Source organism: Miniopterus schreibersii (genome assembly GCF_964146895.1).
Source record: "Miniopterus schreibersii genome assembly, chromosome: 4".
Taxonomy (NCBI): Eukaryota; Metazoa; Chordata; class Mammalia; order Chiroptera; family Miniopteridae; genus Miniopterus; species Miniopterus schreibersii.
Genome location: NC_138105.1, coordinates 7,980,747 through 7,998,892, shown reverse-complemented (window position 1 = coordinate 7,998,892; position 18,146 = coordinate 7,980,747). Strand labels below are relative to the sequence as shown.

The following is an 18,146-nucleotide window of genomic DNA, read 5'->3' as shown; positions in this document are numbered from 1 at the left end:
TGGCAGAAGTCAGAGGAGAAATGCAGTGTTTGGGTGACTGTTCTTCTTTCTCACACAGGTTCGGGCATGGCTCCTCCCGGCCAGGGGTCCCCAGGCTCCCTGTCTGCACCTTCGTGCCAGGGTCCTCCACGCCCTCCACAGCCATCTATTTTGCAGCCTGGGTCTCAGATTCTCCCACCACCTCCCACTGCACTAAACGGCCCTGGTGTACCACCCTTGCCTCCTAATCCCCAGCTGCAGCCTCCGCCTCTTCCAGGACAGACCCTGGGCACCGGATACCCACCACAGCAGGGTAAGGTGTAAAGGGCTCAGAGCAAGGTCTGGGTTACCTGGGGCTGCCCTTACTGGGAAATCAGCTTTTCTCCTGTTACTGGGCACCTGCCATTCACTTTTAAGGAAGGGAACTTTTTAAATAGTGTGACAACTACAAAGAAAGGGATGGAATGGTCAGGTGTAGCTCCCTGCCCATGTGAAGGATGAAAAACGCAACATGCTTGACTGAACAGCATGACATTATCCATGAGCCCCACATCTAGGATTTGGGTTATAGTCATTTGTAAAAATTTTTCCGAACAGCCAACTATGGCCCCCAGATGCCTGGTGCGCAGCTCGGGTACCCAGGAGGCTTCCCCGGAGGGCCTGCGCAGATGACTGGTCCACCCCCGCCCCAGAGGAAGCTGGATCCTGACTCTGTGCCCAGCCCAGTAAGTGCCCTTCTCACTTCTCAGTCTCCCTCACAAAGGGCCACTCTGCTCTCATTGTTCCCAGACACTCCCCAGTGGGTTGGCATCTACCCTGTCTCTTACGATGGAAGCACAGTGCCGACCACATAGAGAAGGCGTCCTTTCTTGTATGTGTGTTTGGGGCACAGGGTTATGGCACACTGGGCTCTCCATGAGAAAAGCGGCTCATGTAGAGTTTTCTTTGATATTCTATGAACTTTCAGTATCTACTGATGTTTATATTGCCATATATTGGCAGTATTTATTAACGTTCAATGAATCAGTAGTAGTAAGAGTGTATCCTATATAAACATGCAATTTTAAATAACTTAAGGACCTTTTTCAATAAGAGTAAGATCCCTGTGGAGTGTGAAAGTACAAAGTATATTATATTTTGCATATTAAAAACTAAAATTGTTTAATATATGATTAGAGCTATAACTTAACTCTTCTCCACCCAAGTGGAGAACTATGCTAGGAACTGTATCAGTCAGCTTTCATTAGGTTACTCTGCATAACAAACAATCCCCAACTCTGCTTACAACTACAGAGATTTATTGTCGCCTAAATTGCCTGTAGGCTGCAGCAGCTGCAGTTTGTTCTGTGCCCTTGTTCCAGAAACCAGGGTGAAGGGACACCCCATTGGTGATATGTTATTTTATGACAAAGGGAGAAAAGGAAGAGAACTGAAAGGGTACAACAGCTGTTAGAGCTTCCGCTAGAGTACCCAGGACAGCCCCTCAGCATTAGCTGGGAGCTGTTAGTGATCTGTGTTCTCAGCTGCACCCAGACCTACTGAATCCAGATCTCTAGGGGCTGGGATTTGTGCTCTTGCAAGCTCTCCAGTGATCCTCAGGCACACTGATGTTTGAGAAGCAGCTCCCTCAGTGATTCCATCCTCGTAGCTGTAAATAAGAACTCGGATAATTCCTAGTCAAGACCTTTCCCTGAAACCAAATTCTAACCCCACTCTTCCAGTTTCTTGGCCAAAAACCTTGATTCTCTTTCTCACTCGCCTCACAGTTAGTCCTTTGGCTAATTCTCTCGGTCCTGGTCCTGTTGTTCTGGTGCCCCTGATGTCCCAACCTCTCCCTCCTCCACCTGGGTTACTGGCAGAACCTCCTGTTGACCAGGGCATGATAGGTAGCAGGCATTCCCATGCTTGTCAAATGAATGAGTGAACATTAATAACGAAAGCAAGAGCAGTATATGCCATGATTCATCCTAGACATTAAAATACATACATAAAAATCAGTCCAGTGTTATTTGTACCTTAAAAGTAATAAAGTAGCAATACCAAGTGGAGCCTGTTTATGTTCCTGTCACCAAAGTAACATGCTTTGCTAACTAACTAAATTATTCTTTTGGAAAGAAAGGTGTAAAATCGTGTTCACTGAACTCCTGTTACACAGCAGTCTGAGCTAGTGCTTAGTGCCCACAACCCTTTGGGTGGGCTTCTGTCCATCTTTGAAAAGCAAGGACACTGGTCTCCTCCCCAAGACTCTCCCTCTGTGTCTACAGGAGCTCAGACCTGAGCTCTCCTGTCCTCTTTCTCCCAAGTTCACATCTGTCCTCCACAGCCCACCCGAGACACACCCCTTCTATCCTGTGCCTTCCTGACCCTTGTTCATTTATCCCTAGAGAATCTCCCTTTTTTCTCTTTCCTGATTCTGTTTTATGAACCCAGAACACTCTATTTGTAGCAGATAAGTGTGAAAGTAATTCTCGTGGCTTCTCTTCTGAAGGGAAATGCCATCTACATGTGTTGAGGTTGGTTTGGCATTGTCAGGAGTCACTGTCACTAAATCGAAGCACCTAGTCACACTCAGAATCTCTATTGAAATTTCTGTTAATAAGTCTTATCTTTAAGCCTGTTTTCTGAGAATATGCATTTGAGGTAAATTTTAAAAGCTGTAATATTTTTTTTTAAATTACAGAACTGTTATAGTATTTCCTGCTCTCTTTGTGTATTCCAGCCAGTATATAGATGAATTTAGAAATGTAATTATCATGTATAATATCCTTTCTTTGGAGCCAGTGCTTTATAAGTTGCAAGTGGCTAATTTAAAGTCAACTTTTTGGAAATAATCTGTTAGAAGACTAAGAACTATGTATGTTCAACATATTGATGATCATGATTTTTATTTTACTTTCATGTTTGAGACTTCATTGGGGAAATGATTACAATAAATGTTGAGAATATAAAACCTATTCCAGTATTGAATGAACCAGATTATTGTTGAGCTATAGAAAGTGTGGCTGAAATATAGAATGTAATTATAGTGTTTTGATTATCCTGCTTGTTGCTTGTCTCTGCCCATGCTAGCATTAGTCTCATCTGTGTTTTATGATAATATTATTTGGAGCATATTCTATATCTTTAATTTAATTGGAACCCTATGATTTGAGTTAGAGAAACAGAATGTATAAACTTAATGGCAGGCAGAACCATTGTCCAATATGCCATCAGACCGATGGTGTCAGTGCCAGCCCAGCCTGGTGGAGTGAGATGGGGGAAATGGACAGGGCAGCATTTCAGAGTTTGGGGGAAGACAGTTTATTATTGTGAATAGTTTCTTTTGGAACGTAAAAAAACTACATATCTTCCAAAGCTACATACTTCAGTTTGACACTTGTTTCCTTTCTTCTATTTTCCCTCTCTTTTCCTCTCTTCTTTGTCTAACCCCTGGTCTCTTTTATCCTGTGAAGGAAGAAGGAAAACAGGGAGAAGATAGAGGAAAGAAGTCTTAGGATTCCTTCTCATTTCTTCTAGCTCTGCACACTAGATCCTGCTCATTATTTTCACCCCTAAGCTCACAACAGAAAGACAATTTTTGTCTCTCAATTTTTCATCAATAAGTGTTTTCTTAGAGAAATGTCAGATGTTTCCAATGAAATGACACAACTTAGGGACTTGTGTTCTGTTCTGACTTGTGTGCCCTGGGAACCCCACCTGGGACACTGTGCTGTTCTCATGTCTCAGGGAGCAGGTGTGCGTGGGGGGTGAGGGTGCGTGTGTGGAACCAGAGGATGCTGAAGACCAAGCAGGATTTGAAGAGGAAGTTAAGCCTTGTTTAGGTTGTATGTTGTAAATAATTTTTCTAAATTCAATCACTTTTAGCCTTTTAGAACTTTCTTTAACTGCAAAAAGTATTTTCTTTAAAAAAGTTATTTTCAATTTATTTTCCTACCAGATTTTAAAAAATGCTTATCTATGGTCCCAATAAACAAATTGAATAAAAATAAACTTCTCTGAAGGATTGGGTCTGAGCTCAGGGTACTAAGAATAGAGTTTGGAAGCTACTAGTTTGACATTGTGACAGTGCACAGTGGTGGGACGCATGCCGTGGTGGTTTCTATGGGAATTTGCTCTGAAGTGAGTTGAAGGTATAGAAAGTGCCCTTGTTTATGTGAGGAATGAAGGGGGGCGAGCATGTTGAAAAGACTTGACTTTAACTCGCTCTTGCTGTCTTCTTGATCAGATCCAGGTGATTGAGAATGACCGAGCCACCAGAGGGGGACAGGTCTATGCCACCAGCACCAGAGGCCAGGTCCCTCCCCTGGTCACCACAGACTGCGTGGTACAAGATCAAGGTATTTACTTTCAACAATTTTGATTGAGGTTTTATAATTTCGCACTATTATTTTTCATTTCATACACTGATACCCTTCAGTAATGCCTTCACTGATGTGGAATGCTCTTATAGTTGATTCTGTAAATACTTGTCTGCATATCTGCAGAGCATTGGTAAAGGACAGGGGCTTGGTGGTCTGGCTACATCACTCTCTATACATGTGACCTGAGTTGGTACTTAAGCTCTCCAAGCCTCAGTTTCCCCATACAATGCTGGTGCTCACCACAGGGTGCACTGTGAGAACGAAATCATACAGAACATAGAAAGCATTGAGCACAGAGCATCTCACGTAGTCAGTCTGCCATTAGTCGCTCAAGTACAGACAAGGAGCTGTCAGCCGAAGTGTCTAGTTTCTGATGAGGAGCCATGCAACAACATACAGTCTCAGAAGATTCTGTACTCTCACTGATGGGTGTGTATTAGCTTGTACCCTCCTTTTTCCCTTTATTTACTACACTGGGGACCTGGCAGGGCGGCATGAACAGAGCAGCAGGGGTTTGAATACTGGAGATGTCGGCAGACCACGTTCAGGCCCCAGCAACATCTTTTCAACAGGTGCTCTAACATTCTGGGTCTGGTTTCCCTCCTTCCAGCTAGGATGAGGCACAGGTGAGCATTGTCACTGACTCTGCCCCATGCCTACTGTCACTTTAATCCACCTGTCAGATCGGACACCTCAGATTCTGGATATACTGTTTGAATGAGTCATGTACTCAAACCTAGAAGTGTAATGTCAGTATGTGAACAAGCGTTTTGTGTCATTTTAGAGTTGTGGAGCCAGCCAGGTTCTAGTCTGGGGGGTGTCCCCTCCTCCTGAGTCCATCCTCTGAGCTTTCCTCAGTGCTGTCCCTACAGAGCAGGCAGGGCAGAGGGGCTTTGTAGGGAGCCTCCCACACCTGCATGCCCCACACACCTGCACACAGATCCAGGCTCCTACCTACTGCCTGCTGAGCTTTGCTCCTCTCCCTCTCTGTACCTCAGAGCTGCCCACCCTCAGTAACAAGTGAGGACTAACAGCTACCCCAGGTGCCTGCCTGGGAAACCCCTTGCCTCCTTGGAGTCTAAGGCCTCCTCTGTGACTGTTTAAAACTGCAGTCTGTCTTCCTGAACCATGTGTGTTTTTCCATGGAATTTCTCATCTAATGCCACATACTGCACTCTTTGTTAGGGTTAATAATTGTCTATGTGCTCTGTAGGGACAGTGCCTAACACTTAGTGGACACTCAATAAATATTTGTTTGAGGATTACATCCTTTTGATTATAATATATTATAGGTTTTAATTATAGTTTAATTTCAAAATTTATTTTAGGTAAGTTTTTCTAGAGATTCAAAGTACTTTTCATGCCATGGATAGTGTTTTAATACTCATGTATGCCATGAAGTAAATATAATTGGTTAGGAAACACAATGTGTGTTAAAAATAGATTATAGTCTTTTACAAAATATTCCTGTTACAAGTAGAATTTTCATTTCTAGATTAAATTTTCAAATTTTAAACTAACACTGTCAAATGGAATCGCAGTTGACAGAGCATCACCTGCTGATGTGTCAGGGTGTCCAGATGCTCAGCTTTCCCTCAGCAGAGGAGCTGACAGAAGACAGGGAAGGAGTGCTGTGCTCTCATGTTCCTGTGCGTTGCTTCATTTCTTCCATTGACTTAAACACCTTTCAGGTCTGCAACTTGGCTGTGTTAATCACCTGCTCATGGGAAATGACAACGATGAAAACATCCCTTTCGTATTGAGAGTTGTATTGTGGGAGAAATGGCAGTGTGCCTAGAGGATAGATGGTAGAATTGCACAGCACTACTCTATTTTTAGGAATCATGAAGAACATTTTACAAATAAGGCAATGCATTATCCAGAAGCACCTCACAAATGTTTAAATGTTACCAGGCAGGTTTTTCAAAGCAGATTTTCAGTGTGTCTCTGACTGTTTCAGGCAATGCCAGTCCTCGGTACATCCGCTGCACAACATACTGTTTCCCTTGCACGTCAGACATGGCCAAGCAGGCTCAGATCCCCTTAGCCGCTGTCATCACGCCCTTCGCCACAGTTCCTTCAAACGAGGTAAGAGTCCTGAAGGTAGCAGATCAGTAACTTGCCAGTTCCAAAATCTGCCTGCAGCATCGTTTTCTTATACATTATTTTGTATTGTAAACAGAAAATGAGCATATAATGCAAAAACATGTAGTCATTCAATTTGTTAAGGAAACAACAATCTGACAAGCTAGGTTTTTGGCATCCTGTATACCAAACCCTGATGGACTGGGTCACTTTCTGGCCTGTTGGAACAATGCATGTAAATACCATGCCCTCTTGTGAGGCCCTTAGCCCCTAGGTCAGGGCCCTGATGTCTAGGTGTTCTGGTGAAGGGAGATAACAGAGCCCAAGGTCCTTGGTCTTACTGCACCTGCTTTACCAATCACTGGACCAAACGCCCATCAACTCCTACTCAGAGCAGGTACATTGTATGTCTCAGCTTGGTCAGATGTCCTCAGTACATGGGTAAGTGGGGAAAGGACAAAAGGGGGATGATTTAGAGATTCTGCACTAGGGTGATCTCAGTGGGTATTATGGCCAGCACATCCACCTTGCACAGCCCTCATTCCTCCTGCTGTGCTCCTGAGTGGCGGATGCCCACCTGCTCACAGAGACATAGGCACTAGAGCAGGGCTGGTCAGGTGGGAGGGGAGAATGGCTGTACTTACGACTGGAGCTCTGATGAGGACCCCATTGCAGTGGTCCCTTGAACTAGGCTGAACCTGAGGTTCCTTTTGCTGTGCTAAAGGACAAAGCCCCAGATTCCCTTCCCAGTTTATACCTCTGCTTGTCTGTAATGGTCTTTGGGAGGATGCTGATCTATTGTGTACCCAGTAGCACCTGAGAAGAGGCAGGGCATCTGTGAGAGAGAACAGATTTGTACCTGTCTTGGGGGGCCATGCTGGCTAGTGTGGGGGTACAGTGGCTTGGGGAAAGGGGGAGGGGTCTGCTTTATGTCACTTCAGTGAAGAAAGAGAACAGAGATGGGTACATGTGGACAGTGGCTTTCATCCCCTTTAGGATGTCCCCTCACTCTCCTGTGAGTGTGGGAGAGCATTGCCATCCTTCCTTTTTGGGAGTCAAGTGGATTGGGTGTGCATTGGGCATAGAGGAGGCATTGGGCTGTTCCTAGAAGCCAGTCTTCCATGCAGAGTACTATCAGGACTGACTTAATGTAATGCTCCCAAACTCCTCTGTAAAATCACTGTGCTTGGTAAGATAAAGTAGACCGATCTGTAACGACAAAGAGAGTGTGCTATATATGATATGTGTGTGTTTTCCATAATAAGACGTTGAAAATAGCTAGCTAAAATAGCTAGTTGTTATGAAAACTTTCAAACATACAGAAAATTTGAAAGAATTTTCTAGTGAACACCCATATACCTGCCACCTAGGTTCTACCATTAACATTTAACCGTATGTGTTTGATCACATATTACTCATCTGTCCATCAACCCGTCTTTTTAAAATGTATTTCAAAGTAAATTGGAGGTATCAGTACACTTCCCTGTAAATACTCCAGCAGATACACCATTAACCAGAGTTTCATGTTTGATCATAGATTATTTTTCCTTTTGAGGCAAAATTCACTTACAATGAAATGCACATATCTTAAGTAAAGGTTTCACTGAATTTCATCAGATGCATACACCTGTGTAAGCCAAACCCCTAGTAAGATGTGGAGTATTACTGCCACCCTCATGCCTTTCCCAGCCTGCCTCCCACCCCTCCCCCTGGCCTCCTCCTCTGACAGCTGTGGTTCTGATTTGTCCTCCATAGATCTGTTTCCTAGTGAGGTCTTCAGGTAAGCAGACTTCTAGGGTATGGGCTCTCTGAGTAAGTTTCTTTCACTCAGCAGATGTAACAGAGAGCATGGTGATGGTGCATGTGGGGTGGCCTTTCCTTCCTCATTGCTGACTAGTGTTTCATTGTGTGGCTATACCGGTTTATCTACTCCTTCACAAGGGACATCTGGGCCTTTTCCAGTTTTGGGCTATTGTGAACATAGCTCCTATCGATATTCTTGTACAAGTCTTTCTGTGGACATATATTCATTTCTCTTGGATTAGTACCTGTGAGTGGATTGCTAGCTTATGGGTACATGTTTATTCAGTTCTATCATTTTCCAAAGTGGCTGCACCATTTACACAGTTTGAATAGCATTTTAACTTATTTTTGTCTATGTTAAATGACTTGCTTATTTTTATGTATAGTAAAATTTTAGGATTTTATTTCTTATCTGACTAATATTGCCATTATCACTTCAATTTAGAAAAAGATATCCTTGAAGATTTCCTGATTTGGCATCAATCAAAAGGATTTATTTAGTATATTACAGTTTTCTTTTAAAAAATTGATTCCATTGTTTAACAGAACCTTTTAAAGCATGTCATTGTGTTAGTAACGCCTATAAAAATAAACCTCACCCACTGGTTATGATCTGAGAATGTTCCTTACGAGCATTTGCCTTGGAGATGTATGCTATTGCTAAGTGATATCTTATGTCTTCAGGTTTAATAGTCCATTTCCCTTAAATTTTAATTTTTTTGTATGTGTTTTAAATGAAATCCATTGCCACATTTAATATAATTAACTAGGAAATACTTATTCAGCATAAGTAATTGGCTAGCCTGTAAGCTCCTTTGTTTCATAACTGCGATTTTATCTCTGATGCTGTATTTTAAGAATTGAGGTAGAAACGGTATAGATTTCCAGTGCAGAGGAGTGAAGATTATACTTAATTTTGCATTTCCTTTAAAATGGGAAATCTTTACACTTTGGACAGTTGCCTACATCTAATTATACATGAAATTGAGTAATATCACCTATAAACCAGATGGCAGAAGCTTTAACTCCATCTGTGACTAGATTTAGGAATATCTGCATATATATTTTTAGATTACAAATGGACATCATAGTCAAAGTAATTTCCTTTCATATTGAATTAGTTTAGTGCAGAGTGCAGATACTCTTTTACCTAAGACTTACTTTATTTATTTATTTATTTATTTATTTATTTATTTATTTATATCTTTATTGATTTCAGAGAGAGGAAGGGAGAGAGAGAGAGAGAAATATCAGTAATGAAAGTTACCGATCGGCTACCTCCCTCATGCCCAGGCTGGGGATTGAGCCCGCAACCTGGGCATGTGCCCCAAACAGGAATCCAGCGATCTCCTGGATTATAGGTTGATGCTCAACCACTGAGCCACGCTGGCCTGGCTTACCCAAGACTTTAAATTTCACTTGGTCCTTTCCTTATTCTCTGCTGGAAACCGAGGTGGACTTTAGAGAGTTCCTCTTGTCCAGGACTTAGAAAATGTGGGGGTACATAATTCATTTTTGTCCAGTGTGAGAAAGGCTCTGATGAGGATACCCTCGGCTGTGGTTCAGGTCGCCTTAGTTATGACTTAATGAATAGACATTTGTCCTATTATTAAATACTGTTTAAATTCTTTTTCCTTAATGATTGTTCCTATTCAGATAGAATCAGTGCCATTGGAAAGAAAAAGGAATGGATGTCAAATAACTTGATGGATGGGGTTAACAAAAAAAGCAAAGGCTGTCAGAGAATAAACTCACCCCAACTCATTCCATGGGGGGGCTTCCGGTCCCTTCCATCACCTGCAGAGGGTGGCTTGCTTGTTTCCTGACTCCTCGGCCAAGCTTGCTGACACAAGTCCGTCTAGTTCTGGCAGAGCTCACACTGCTGCTTAATGCATCTAAGAACGAGATTCTGTAGCACTGGAGTGTTTTGTCTGCGCATCCTTCATCCTTCTCTTAGGAAGATGGCAGCTTGCGAAGTTGTGTTAACAGGTTTTGTAGAGGTAGCAACTCTACGTACAGCTAGTGATGCTGCTGGCACTCAAAGTCCAAATTCCAAGTTCCGTCTACATCTGGCTGTGAATAAGCTGGTTGAGCTTCTATTTGGATAAACACATGGAATGTCATTCATTCTTCCTGCTGGCAGTAGTTCTAGCAGTGGACCTTGTGCTCCCGCAAGCTTGTGAGCTGTCTCAAAGTGTTCTACTCCTGGAAGGCCAAGAGCATCCAGAACCTGGCATGGGCTGGGCACATAGTACATAGGGGTCTTGGTTGAGTAAATGCACTCATCACAGTCAGATAGACATTTAAAAGGCAAAGATAAACCAAACTACGAGTGCTGGCTGATTTCTAGGTGTTTTAGGCCTCTTAATATCTTCAGCACAGCAAGTCTTAATCATTAGCTTCCTCAGCAGCAGTTGGGTCTGTTGATAAACATGTCGCTAATGAAGGAAACATCCCATTTTGGCTGTTTTGTTTCATAGTTTTATTCTTTTTTTTTTTTTAAACATTATCTTTATTGATTTTAGAGAGAGGAAAGGAGAGGGAGAGAGAGATAGAAACATCAATGATGAGAGCATCACTGATCAGCTGCCTCCTGCACTCCCCTGACTGGGAATCGAGCCCACAGCCCGGACATGTGCCCTGACCGGGAATCAAACCCCGATCGCCTGGATCCTAGGTCGATGCTCAACTGCTAAGCCACTCCCGGCTGAGCTGTTTCATACTTTTAAAGGACTGCAACTCATGGCCATTTGCCTCTCCAGTTTTGTGGGCAAAGAAAAAAAATCATCTGAGAGATCACAGCTGTGTTGTACAGCATATTTATGAGAGAGGTTATATTATAAGAGCAGAATGCAAAGAACAAAGGAGTTTTGATCATATAAAGATATTTCAGAAACCAATAAAAATAGACTACTTTCAGCCAGGAAAGTGACTTTAGCTGGGTCTGCACTGGGCCTGTACTGTGACCTCAGGCCTCCATTGCCAAGAGGGAGACTTCTGGCTCTGACGTACTATAAACCTAGGAGTGATACATGCATGTCTAGTGTCTACCTTACTCTTTCACTCTTTGTGGGGCATTCGACATGGATGGCCACGAACTTATCACGCATACTTTATGTTATTGCGCAGCTCGACCCACAGTGGTTTTGTCTGTACTGTACTCTCAGTGTAAGAAACCCTGAGTGTGTTGTTCATGTAAAGAGCACCTGAAGGTTGTGAGGTTTGCATCTCTACATGTAGCTCAAATTTACTAGCTTTAGTGATGCATTTGCCTTGAAATGAAACTCATTGCTGCATAATATTCTGCTCTTTAAAGAACTTAAAGAAGATGTATAACTTAAATTATTTCTAAATTAAAGCTTCAAAAGCCTGAGTCTGTTTTTAATACATGTATTATAATCTGAAATGTCTGCATTAATGCATATTTTTAGAAGTATTAACATAAAAACTTGGAAAAATAAAATGCATATACTGAAATAGAAATAGTTATGAATGTTGCATTTAAAAGACTGTAGCGTATGAAGTTCCTTTAGAAATGAAATCATATCCTGTAAGGATTCTGGTCACTGTACAGTGCTATGAAAAAGTACCATGGAAAACTTTGACAGCTGCAGAACAGAATGTTGTCCTTGTTTAGAATGGTGTTAACTGCAGATGCCTTGACTGTCACACTTGTCAGGGCAGAGGTCATTAGAATCCGATTTTAAGTTACAGTTTAGAAACCGAATGCATCAAGCTTATTTTCTCATCAGTCACGAAGGTATTCCTGTAAATCTTCATTTTTTATTAAATGGAGAATAACTTCAGGAGAAACAAGAATAAAAAAGGAAGCCCTCTGCCTTGATTTAACTTTTGGCGACTGTAGGTTGGTGTTACTGGGCTGCAGTGCCTGGGTTGGGTTGCAGCATCCCTAACATAGGAGTGGAGGGCGGCAGGGAGGGGCCCCTGCAGGGGGAGCAGCATTTTACAGCCTCTTGTTGTCATTTCATTATTTGTAAGGCCCACATTTTCTCACATTTTCACATTTTAAATTTGGAATATGTCTTATTAAAGCAACTTTTTAGCATTATGTCAGGTTCCACTGGAAGCTTGGGTGGTGCCTCATATAATTAATGGGATTTTAGAATCCGGAAAATACTCTATTTATACCTGCTTCATGGTTGCTAACTTCAGTCAAATTTTGTGGATATTTAGGTAATACAAGGGCTTCAGGTGTATGTCGTTGATGTGTCCCCTTAGTGATCAAGTCTGAAACAGTCAAATACTTTAAATATTTAAAAGTTTCTTAGGCACCAAGTTCTCATGGAATAAAAGGCTAAAACAACTAATCAAGGCCTTTTTGTAAGCAGGAAGGAAGGAGGAAGAAACCCTGTGTAGACCTTTAGCTCGGAAGTGCTGGAGCAGTGTGTGGAGTGATCCCAGGTCTGCCTGACACCCAGTGGGTGTGGAAGGGCTCTTTGTCAGGAGTTCAGCTGGTGTCAGGAGGGGGGCAGGGCAGGATTAGAGTCAGGTTGCGGCCCTGTGCACAGACTGAATCTACCTCCCAGCATCACAACCTCAGCAACCTCACCTCAGGTGTTTAAGCCTGTTTCTCTCATAACTAAACTTTTAATATCACTTAATTTCACTGAATTTAAAAATTGTTTAAAAATAAAATTAGCTGCCTGGCGGGTGTGGCTTGGAGGTTGTGCTTCGTTCCATGCACCAGGAGATCACCCGTCCCACTCCTGGTCAGGGCACAGGCCCGGGTTTTGGGCTCGATCCCCAGTAGGGGGTGTGCAGGAGGCAGCTGATGGATGATTCTCTCATCATTGATGTTTCTATCTCTCTTTCCCTCTCCCTCTCTGAAATTAATAAATGAAAATTTAAAATAAAATGAAATAAGCTAGTATAGGAATCATAGTTACACTCTTCCTCATCTTTATCATTATTATGGTAATTTGCTGTACAGTATTAAATTCCTACGTGGAAAACTTTATTTAACCCAGGAATTATTGATTTTGGGTGTCTACTTTGTACAGGAAAGAGAAATGTGAAGACTCCAGTAATTTAAATTTACCTGAAGTGTATGCATTTAGTGGGATGCTAACCTTCTCTCAGTGACCGTGGCAGCTACACATCTTATTAGGAGGAGGAGACTGATGTGGGCGCCACAAGTCACATTCAGCGATGAGAGGAAAGAGTGGGCCTCTCATTCGCATTTTTTAAAAGGACGCAGCGTGCTCTGTTTCAGCGCTGCACTACTGGTTTCTGTTTTTGTTATTCAGTGATAAGCACCCACTGGTACCTGAACATCGTACAGCTTTTGTGTTTTCAAAAGGTATTTCTGGGCATTTACTGGAAGAATTTTCCTTCCTCTTCCGCACACTGTCCGTCCTTTTAGTCTAGTTGATTCCTGTTCAACCTTTAGATCTCAGTCCAAAGTCATATCCTCGGGAGAGCCTTGCTGCGTATCCCACGCAGCACCCCTGAGGCTCCTGACACCATGCACCACAGCTGGCGATTTTGTGTTTGTGTTTATTTGATTGTGTCATTCTCCCACTAGGTCCCATGAGGGTAGGGACACTTACTGTATTCCCAAGACCTAAAGCAGTTCCTGGAACTTTTTTGTGCTAGATAAAGATCTGATTCTTTCACTACACAGTATCAGTTATATGTGAAAGTAAACTAGAATTTTGAGGACAAGTAATGTGATGAGATTCTCACCATAAGGATCTGTGCACAAACATTTATTGAGCATCTACTTTGTACAAATGCAATTTGATCTGAATGAGTTACATAGTCAACAGGGAACTGACAATCCAGGAGCCAAGCTAAGCCTGGACCTGCATTTCTGAGTCATCTCTATCCAGGCATCTGATGTTTATTTCCATTTCCATGTTGTGGATCAAAGAAAATATTTTATTTCCTACTCATATGTTTGTATGAAAAATAGCCATTGGGGGACTCACTGCCAGACAGACAGCTGTGCTGACTGGGCAACAGTTGCTTGAAGAATTTCCTGGATAGTAAGATTCTGCATATGTTTGTTTCTTTCCATATCATCGTGCTGTAAAAGTGGAGATATATACATGTGATAAGAGAGAAAGAGAGGGAGCAGATATGTGAGACAGACATGTAGAAAAAGATTTAAGTCTTTGAAACATTATTCATTGTTTTGGAAAATAAGGTCGTCATTGGCTTTCTTGAACAATATTTCTGCAAAATACAGGTAAAACAGAAGAGCCATAGTTATAAAGTCTGGTGTATGCAGACATCACGGGTCTAGTCTGCCTCAAAGACCGTGTTCCTTAGCCCTAAGTTGGACTGTGTCATTGGTGAATTGGAGGGTACCATAGACTTGAACATGGGAATGAGTTTTAAGCTTCTACCCTCTCTTGTCCTAAATGGTTTAAAAAGTTTTGGAAAACTCTAATTACTTCAAACATGTAATTTAAGAGTTTTATGAATTGAATAAAATATAGGAAATGATACAACAAATTCTAAAAACCCCTCATGGCAATTGTAAAATATTAGATAGAATTTACTAATTTATAAGCAGATTTCAGAACATATATCAAATATACCATTTTCCCCAAAAAATGTCATTTTAGTTTAGTGAAATGTGAAATCTTTTATCTTCTGTCGTAATTGGAGTAAACAACTGATTTGAGGAGAGAGAGACAGACAGACAGAGACCTGGTCAGTCAGGACCCACCACCCTACCTGGCTTGGGGGGCTCCCCACAGAGCACAGCAGCCTTCCTATTCTCTCCTCCATCCCAGTGGACGAGCCTCCTAGCTTCCTGGCCACTGTCACCCCACATTTCTTCCTGCGTTGTGTTGTTCTCACTGATTGAAACTGTCTCTCTGTCCACAGAAATACAATGCCTAGTAACCACACATCTCTTCCTTGAAAGAAGCCTCTACTGACTAGATCTTGTTATAACCAGAATAAATAGACTCTAATAGCAATGTTGGAGAAAAAAATGGAAAATTGTCTCTCAAGTGCCACGAACACTCAAAGTAGCATGAAGTTAATTTTCTGGACATATGGAAATGCAAAGTTTTAGATTAACAAGGGCCAATTGAAAACATTCTTGAAAAGTGTAAAGATATTCTTAGAATTAATACAACACATTGCTGTTTTATTGTCAGGCCCTGTTTCTTTCTAGAAGATGCATAACACGATTTTTAAAAGGCATTCAAGAAAATACTCTTTCATGCTGTACTTGTTATTTCAGAAAGTCAGACAAATAGTACTGCCTGTTAGTGTGTCCAACGAGTAGCCTGTGGCCTTACCTTAGCTGTCCGTGTAGGCTGACTGGTGTCATACATGGTAAAGCTAAAAATGGACACATGCAAGTTGCCCCTCCTCTCTCTTAAAAGTTGGTAGTAAGTGCAGTTGAAGCGGGCTCTCTTTTCCCTTTAGCTTCTGGGCATAATCCCCTGGGAGCCTGACTGCTCATATGCCACTTACCTGAGAGTCTACACGTCTGACATTTTTCAGGGGTGGTAGTTTATCCCACGTTCTGGACTATCTGTTCCCACACCATGGCCATGCTTCTAGTTACATCTCCCAGTTAATCCAAACCACTCACTGACTCCCCCTGAGGTAGGCCCGAGAATAAGCTGCCCTCCAGTCCAGGAGCTGTGTGCCAAAGCCACACTGGACGAGAGCCCGTGGCTGCTGGAGACATATGTCACATGACTTACTAGGACTGTCCCCGATGTTGATTAGCACCCTTTATCAAGCTGGAGGACCATGTCACATTTGCAGGTCTACTTGCTGTAAGTCTGGTCTGATTTGGGAACCATGGTGGCAAAAATTTCTCTCCTGTTACCTACAGTGATATAGCAGAGATGCTTCCTGCAGGACTCGGTGGAATTATGGGTGTGTGTGGGGACAGTTGTAGTCACAGGACACTGATTGCTTCCTGGAGACTGCAGATGAAGGAGATACAAGAAGAGGGAAAAGGGAGGAGAAGTGTATATTTAAAAATGCAAAATATGTATTTTTTCAAAATCAGTAAGCAAGTGTGAGGTCACCTGCTATACTTTGGGGCTGCCTCTCCTGACAAGGCCTCTGCTTCCCTTGTACCGTGGAGGAAAAGTGGGTAGAGGATTAGAAACTCTTAAATAAGTTTCCTTGGCTATTATCCTCAGTAAATTTGCCACATCTGTCATTTCTATACAGTTTATCCTTAAAATAGCCTGTGTTTCACATTGTTTAATCTCATTTTGTTTTACGCAGAATATTTTTTAACCATTGTCACCTTTTTTTCAGGAAAAGTATATGTTTCTTAATTTTGTGATGGTAATAGCGAACATAAGTTCAGTTAAATACTATTAGAGTTACATAAAATGAATATAGCATGATTATCGTGAATGTTTTGTTACTGAGGCAGGTGTATGGTTTTAATTTTTAGTTGCACAGCACCACCTAGTGGATCTGTGTTCATCAGCTGTCCAGATCCAGTATAACAGGCTTTTAATATTTAGCCACCCTTGCTAGTCATCACTTCTCTAAAACACAGGCTATGTAGTAAGACTTGTATATTCAGACTTTTCTTATATAGTTTCCCAAACAAAAATACAGAGGTTAAACACTTTATAGAAACTCACCCTGGCTTATTCAGTCCAGTGGTTAGAGTGTTGGCCCATGGACAGAAGGGTCCCAGATTCGATTCCCGGTCAAGGACACGTACCTGGGTTTCACGTTCGCTCCCTGCCCCTGTTTGGGGTCCATGTGGGAGGCAGCTGGTCAGTGCAGCTCTCTCACATCGATCTTTCTTTCTCTTTCTCCCTTCTTCCCTTCCATTCTCTCTGAAAAAGAGTGGAAAAAAGTATCCTCAGGTGAGGATTAACCAAAAAAATACAAAAAACCCCACAACTCCCCATTTGGGATTGTTGTAGGTTGTGCTTTTTTCGCTTTGAGCATATGTGTTTGTTCTGGAAATCTGTCTGTGAGTAGCTGAGCCTTGCCTTCTAAGCTGAAGAGAACTTTTACTAATGACAATTTCCCGTGTCAGCTTTACTACCTGAGCTTCTAATTGCATCTTTGCCTGCTGGTCTGTTTAATGTTCTGGACAACAGGCCCAGCACCGACTGCACAAATGTAAAGTTACCTGGGAGAATGGCAGGAAGACTTGAAAACCAAAAATATATTAAAATAAGAAAACTTTAAAAATTGCACTGGTAGTCCAAAGAGCTCCTGATTGATAAATTTTGTTGTCTGCTCTTTCACATGGAAAAATAGCTACAAGTGTTCTGTTTTGTTTTGTTTCAAATCACTTATTTCATTTTCACACTGAGCCTATTTCTCAGTTAATTATATTCTTGCTTGTGGTCCCAAATAGTCCATGATGTTATCACACTAATAATGCACAAAAAGAGACATTTTATTCATCTTAATTAAAATTAGTTCTGACATAGATCTGGCACAGCCATGGTAATCTAAAAACAAGCACAAGATCAGATATGTGGCCTTCCTCCCTTTGCTCAGCTCCTGTCTGTGAGCCATGCAGCACACATCATGCAGGACAGGACGACAACTGTGACAGGAGGGTTTGGTCCAGTGTGTCACTCTTTCCACTGAAGAGAAGAACTGAAAAGAAGGACCAGGCAGGAACGCACTAGAGGCCAAAAGATTTAAGCACATTTATAAACAAAATTATAAAATCTGAAAATATTTCTGAAGTAAATATGATATAATGTCCTTGGTAAGGGAAAAAAAACAATTTCTGGGGGGAATTTTTCCGTAAATGTGATTTTTTACAAAAAGCAGTATACACTAAAATTGAACTCGAGAGGTGAGATTCGTTGTGTGAGCTTGTGCACTCTACTGTGGAACAGATAAGTAGACATCTGCAGAGGGCGCAGAAAGCCTCTGAACAAGGCATTGCCACTTTGCCCTGGTCGAGGGGCCCACAAGAAAATG

The 18,146-nt window shown here is 42.0% G+C and overlaps 1 protein-coding gene across 1 annotated transcript in view; it reads left to right on the top strand.

The window, feature by feature from the left end:
• SEC24D (SEC24 homolog D, COPII coat complex component) overlaps positions 1-18,146 on the top strand; it is a 66,704-nt gene that overhangs the window by 13,073 nt on the left and 35,485 nt on the right. The window contains exons 5-8 of the mRNA XM_081137529.1: positions 59-292; positions 577-704; positions 4,205-4,316; positions 6,301-6,428. Coding sequence (XP_080993655.1) covers positions 59-292; positions 577-704; positions 4,205-4,316; positions 6,301-6,428 — 602 coding nt within the window. The remainder of the gene's footprint in view (positions 1-58; positions 293-576; positions 705-4,204; positions 4,317-6,300; positions 6,429-18,146) is intronic.